The 6,313-nt window shown below is 42.6% G+C and overlaps 1 protein-coding gene across 1 annotated transcript; it reads left to right on the top strand.

Annotated features, from left to right (window-relative positions):
• Positions 1-931: 931 nt before the first annotated feature.
• LOC148789869 (uncharacterized) lies at positions 932-2,483 on the top strand. The gene is made up of 3 exons (XM_088893794.1): positions 932-1,201; positions 1,722-1,835; positions 1,899-2,483. Exons 1-3 carry the CDS (start codon positions 932-934, stop codon positions 2,481-2,483), a joined length of 969 nt encoding a protein of 322 aa, XP_088749920.1.
• Positions 2,484-6,313: the final 3,830 nt, after the last annotated feature.

Genomic DNA, 6,313 nt, shown 5'->3' with positions numbered 1-6,313 from the left:
ATGCGGGGAATTGGAGAACGGTCTCTATGTTCTACATCCTTCTATAGAAACTAACTTAACTGAAACTATGTCGGTCGAAATCCCCAAGAAAAGAAGTTGTGATATAGTTAGTCCCACATGCCTGTGGCATTACCGACTTGGCCATATCGGTATTGATCGAATCACAAGGCTGGTAAAGGATGGTCCTTTGGATTTTCAAACCCTAGAAGATCTTCCCACTATTAGACAGTTTTGTAAGCCCTTAGCTTCAATCTGATTTGATGTACTTTTGATATTTAGTGTAAATAAATAAAGCGCATGTTTGATTCATGTTGTTTGGTATGATTCTGTGTAAGACCCTAAAACTGGACACTTAATGAGACTCGTGTTAGTTTTAAATGTTCACAGCCATTGGATAAGTCTGGGGAGATTTATCCTACCAAGGCTGATACTGGTGTGCCGCCAAGTGTTGGGATGGCCTGTCTCAACCACCAGGGTAAGACCCAAGGCACGCGCAGTATGGGATTACTCGAATCCTTGAACCGAACCAGATTTCCAGAATTGACCTGGACCTTAGAGATAGATGGGCAAAACTAGAAAGTTACACTTGACCCCTAGACTCGATTATGATACTTCACTAGATGCCAGATTGGGCTGTCATCCCAATCTGAGCTATGGAAATCAAGGAGGACCACAGAGATTCCAGCCCCAAGCTTTCAACAGACAACCTCTAGTTTCGGCACCTACCCAAGTTCAAAATCAACCCTCAAGTTCAGGTATGTCTTTAGATGAGATAGTTAAGGCTCTAGCGACTAACACTCAACAATTCCAATAGGAAACAAGGGCCAGCATCCAAAACTTGGGGAACCAAATCAGTCAACTTGTTACTTCTATTAGCAAGTTGGAGGTGCAGAACTCTGGAAAGCTACCATTACAGACAGTAGTCAATGACATGGAGAATGCGAGTGCAGTGGTGCTGAGAAGTGGGAAGGAATTGCAGTCACAGCCTACTTCACCTAAGATGTCTAATGCCATTGTGCCACCATTTCCTAGTAGGTTGGAAAAATCTAAGAAAGAAGAGTACGAGAAAGAAATCTTGGAGACCTTTAGGAAGGTGGAAATAAATATTCCCGTGTTAGATGCCATCAAACAAATTCCCAAATACACAAAATTTCTAAAGGAGTTGTGCACTAAGAAAAGGAAGCTGAGAGTCGATGAGAAGGTAAAGGTTGGGGAGAACGTGTCATGTCATCAAGAGGACCTTGCCAGAAAAGCATGCTGATCCAGGTATGTTTACATTACCTTGCGTGATTGGCAATAAAAGAATTGAGCGTGCCATGCTAGATTTAGGTGCATCCATCAATGTCATGCCATACTCAATTTATTGTGCTTTGAATTTAGGTCCATTGAAAGAAACTAGGGTTGTTATTCAGTTAGCTAACCATTCTAACACTTACCCTGAAGGGATTGTTGAGGATGTTTTGGTATAGGTTAATGACCTTATATTTCTAGCCGACTTTTACATCTTGAAGTAGGAGGAGGATACTATCACAACTTTAGTCCCACTTCTAATAGGCAGGCCATTTATGAAAACGGCCAAAACCAAAATAGATGTGGATGAGGGTACCCTCTCCATCGAGTTTGATGGTGAGATTGTTAAATTAAATATTTTTGAAGCAATGAAGTACCCTAATGAATGTCATTCGATTTGTTCAGTTGACATTGTTGACTCAATTGTGCAGGAAATTTTTGGGGAAGAGGATATGAATGTGGAACTCGAATTAAGTGCACAATTGGATATGGAGGAAGAATTAGATACATCCTATGAAGCTTTGGAACCGATATTGGAACAAAAGGTAACAAATTCTAATATCCCATCATCATTTTCTCATAAGAAATTGTTGCCTTCTGTTTTGTAGGCTCTGGAGTTAGAGCTGAAGACCTTGCTAGATCACCTTAAGTATGCCTACTTGGGTGACAAAGAAACATTGCCAATGATCATTGCAAAGGGGTTGACTGATGATCAAGAGGCACGGCTCATCGAGGTTCTAAAAGAGCACAAGGCGGTGATTGGTTGGACCTTAGCCGATATAAAAGGGGTCAGCCCCTCAATCTACATGCACAAAATTCTCTTGGAAGATGGTGCCAGGCCAGTTAGAGAATCGCAAAGGAAGCTCAACTTGACAATGAAAGAAGTGGTAAAGAAAGAAGTGCTTAAGTTACTAGATGAAGGGATAATCTATCCGATTTCAGATAGTAAGTGGGTGAGTCCAATACATGTTGTACCGAAGAAAACTGGGATCACTGTGGTAAGAAATCATAATAACAAACTGGTCCCAATGAGGGTACAAAATGGCTGGCGTATGGTGATTGATTTTCGAAAACTTAATTTAGTCACTAGAAAAGACCATTTCCCCTTTCCCTTCATAGATCAAATGTTAGAAAGGTTAGCTGGCAAGGCATTCTATTGTTTTCTCGATAGATTTTCAGGTTATTATCAATGAAGGGATGAGAGATCCATCCAATGGACGCCCAAAGATTGCGGAATAAGGGGGTGAATTTCAAAAATTTTTCTCTCCCTTCAACTAGGAATCGCATTCTCTATTTAGAAAATCATATTTTCAAGGATCATTCTTGAACCTTAAACTGAATCAGATCTGAACCAAAAGGAGTAGGAGATAATTATACTTGATAAGAAGTAGTATCTCCCAACGGAGGTGTTCACGTCCAAGGAAGGATCCAAAAACTGCTCCTACTAAAGATGGCACAGTGCAGGATGGAGCAGAATCAGCAGTGTTCTTCTCCAAGAACTCTGTCCTTCGCAAGAATCAGCAGGATGGTACGTGAGCACAGCTTCCTTTCAATCATTTCCTAAAGAACTGATGTCAGGATCCAATCTTGACTTCTCCCATAACTATAGATCGAACTGGCAAACAGAGCGGCAAGAACAGGAAGGCGGCAAGAGAGTATTCGTAGGGTGCAGAATTCTCTCTTCTTGTTTTTAGCACAAAAGGAAATCTGATGTATGTCTCTTAGGCTGCCGCCCCCTTCTTTTGTTAACCTAAAAGATCAACTCATAATCCAATTAGGAGCAGTTTATCCAAATCATATTTGGATAAGACTGAAGGGATGAGAGATCCATCCTATGGACGCCCAAAGATTGCGGAATAAGGGGCGAATTTCAAAAATTTTTCTCTCCCTTCAACTGGGAATCGTATTCCCTATTTAGAAAATCATATTTTCAAGGATCAATCTTGAACCATAAACTAAACCAGATCTGAACCAAAAATAATGGGAGAGGAATATACCTGATACAGAGATGTAATATCTCCCAATGGAGGTGTTCACGCCCAAGGAAGAATCCAAAGACTGCTCCCACTGAAGATGGCGCAGTGCAGGGTGGAGCAGAATCAGCAACGTTCTTCCAAAAGAACTTGACCCTTCTTAAGGATCAACTGAACGACTTGAGTACAGCTCCAACCAATCTTTTACCTAAAAGGTTGAAATCAAGATCCAATCTTGATTGCTCCCAAGAACTGGAGATCGAACTGAAGGAATGGCAAAAGCAGGAAGGTGGCGGCAGGAGAGAATTCGCAGTATGCAGGAAATCTCTCAATCTCTCTTTCTTCAAAGAGAAGAATGCTATGGATGTTGTTGTATAGTAGGCTGCCGCCCCCTTCCCCTTTTATAATCTCAAAAGGGATCAGCTCCTAATCAGATTAGGAGCTGCTAATCCAAATCATATTTGGGTTAGAAGTCCCTTAGTGATAAGGGATAACCCTTATCTTATCTGTAGATAAGATCAGCTGTCTCCTAATCTAATTAGGAGGTTTCCAGATCTAAATCCCATTTAGATCTTGGACTCTCTGAGTGGATAGGGTCTAAGCCCAATCCTTTCAGCTGACCCTCTTTAGAATTCGCCCCCTTTAAATGACTGATCAAATCAGCCCAGTTCGAAATGGGCTTAAGGCCCATTTAAGGTTATGTACTCAAAAGGCTTCCAAATTGCTGCCCAGTTGGGCTTCCTTGTATGGCGTGGGACCCAAGCATTGATCTACACATCAGCCACATGGGTTCGGCCCAGCCTTTGTTACAAGGCCTGGTCGAATACACTATTAATGACAGTGCACCCCCTGAAACCCATCAAATGGGCTCTATGGGCCCAACACTTACACTAAGTGGTCCCTGGGCCAAGCCACCTTGTAACACCCAGGGACTGTGGGCAGATGCAAGATTAGCCCATCAGGTATTATCCTCAATGGTCTTACACTTAACCTCTCAGCCCATAATGATCATACACTGCCCGACAAGAGAGGACCTCTCCCTCGGCTGCAAGGAACAGTGTTGCACTCTCCACTTATATGGATCCCTGGAATTAAAACCTTCTTGCAAACAATTTAGAAACCATACATATACACTTTTATATCTTATATAAAATATATTTTGCAAAACAAATCTCAACGGTTGAAATCGGCTGCCGGCAGTCTTGGTTTCCATCAGTGAGAGTGCATCCCCGATCATTACCTTTGTCCGACAAAGGGGCTGATCCTGTCACAATGATCACCCACTCAGATGAATTCTCGGACTGTCCCAACATACCCAGGTTTTGACCCCCGCTAAGGATCTCACCGATTGGTACATCAAAGACAGCCCAATCCGACACCTAGTGTAGTATCATAATCGAGTCTAGGGGTCGGGTGTAACTTTCCAACTTTGCCCATCAATCTCCAAGGTCCTGGGCAATACTGGAAATCTGGTCCAGTTCAAAGATTCAATTAATCCTACACTGTATGTGCCTAGGGTCTCACCCTGGCAGCTGAGACAGGCCACCCCAACCGACTTGGTGGCACCACAGTGTCAGCCTTGTCAGGATAGGTCTCCCCAGACCGACCCACTGGCTGTGAACATTCTAAACTAACACGAGTCTCATTAAGTGTCCAGTTTAAGGGTATTACACAGAAACATACCAAGGGAACATGAATCAAATATGTATCTTTATTCATTTACAATAAACTCATAAAGTACATCATTCTGATTGAAGCTAAGGGCATACAAAACTGTCTAACAAAGACTTCTCTTTAGGTGATAGGGATAAACCCTTATCTTATTTGCAGATTAGATTAGCTTTCCCCAAATCTCATTAGGAGGTTTCTAGATCTGAATCATATTCAGATCTGGACTCTCTGAGTGGATAGGATTAAGACCCTATCCTATCTACTAATCCATCTCAGAATTCGCCCCTTTAATTAACTAAATGAATAGCCCAGTTCGAAATGGGCTTTAGGCCCATTAAGCTTATGTGCTCACTTATCCTTCCTAACTGCTGCCCAGTTGGGCTTCCTTGTATGGCGTGGGACCAAAACATTGATCTACACATCAGCCACATGGGTTCAGCCTAGCCTTTGTTACAAGGCCTGGCCGAATACACTGTTAAAGACAGTGCACCCCCTGAAACCCATCGAATGGGCTCTATGGGCCCAACACTTACCCAAAGTGGTCTCTGGGCCAAGCCACCTTGTAACACCTAGGGACTGTGGGCAGATGCAAGATTAGCCCATCAGGTATTATCCTCAAAGGTCTTACACTTAACCTCTCAGCCCATAATGATCATACACTGCCCGACAAGAGAGGACCTCTCCCTCGGCTGCAAGGAACAGTGTTGCACTCTCTGCTTATATGGATCCCGGGAATTAAAACCTTCTTGCAAAGATTTTAGAAACCATAATATATATACTTTTATATCTCATATAAAATATACTTTGCAAAACAAATCTCAACGGTTGAAATCGGCTGCCGGCAGTCTTGGTTTCCATTAGTGAGAGTGCATCCCCGATCATTACCTTTGTCCAACAAAGGGGCTGATCCTGTCACTTTGATCACCCACTTAGATGAATTCTCGGACTGTCCCAACATACCCAGGTTTTGACCCCCACTAAGGATCTCACTGATTGGTACATCAAATACAACCCGATCCAATACCTAGTGCAGTATCATAATCGAGTCTAGGGGTCGGGTGTAACTTTCCAGTTTTGCCCATCAATCTCCAAGGTCCAAGGCAATACTAGAAATCTGGTCCAATTCAAAGATTCAATTAATCCTACACTGTATGTGCCTAGGGTCTCACCCTAGCAGCTGAGACAGGCCACCCCAACCGACTTGGTGGCACCACAGTATCAGCCTTGTCAGGATAGGTCTGCCCAGACCGACCCACTGGCTGTGAACATTCTAAACTAACACGAGTGTCATTAAGTGTCCAATTTAAGGGTATTACATAGAAACATACCAAGGGAACAAGAATGAAATATGCACTTTTATTCATTTACAATAAACTCAT

The sequence above is a fragment of the Nelumbo nucifera genome, chromosome 8 (genome assembly GCF_055504915.1).
Source record: "Nelumbo nucifera cultivar China Antique chromosome 8, China Antique-T2T, whole genome shotgun sequence".
NCBI classification, from domain to species: domain Eukaryota; kingdom Viridiplantae; phylum Streptophyta; class Magnoliopsida; order Proteales; family Nelumbonaceae; genus Nelumbo; species Nelumbo nucifera.
Note: the sequence above shows the minus strand (reverse complement) of the source record. Positions and strands in the feature narration are given on the sequence as shown.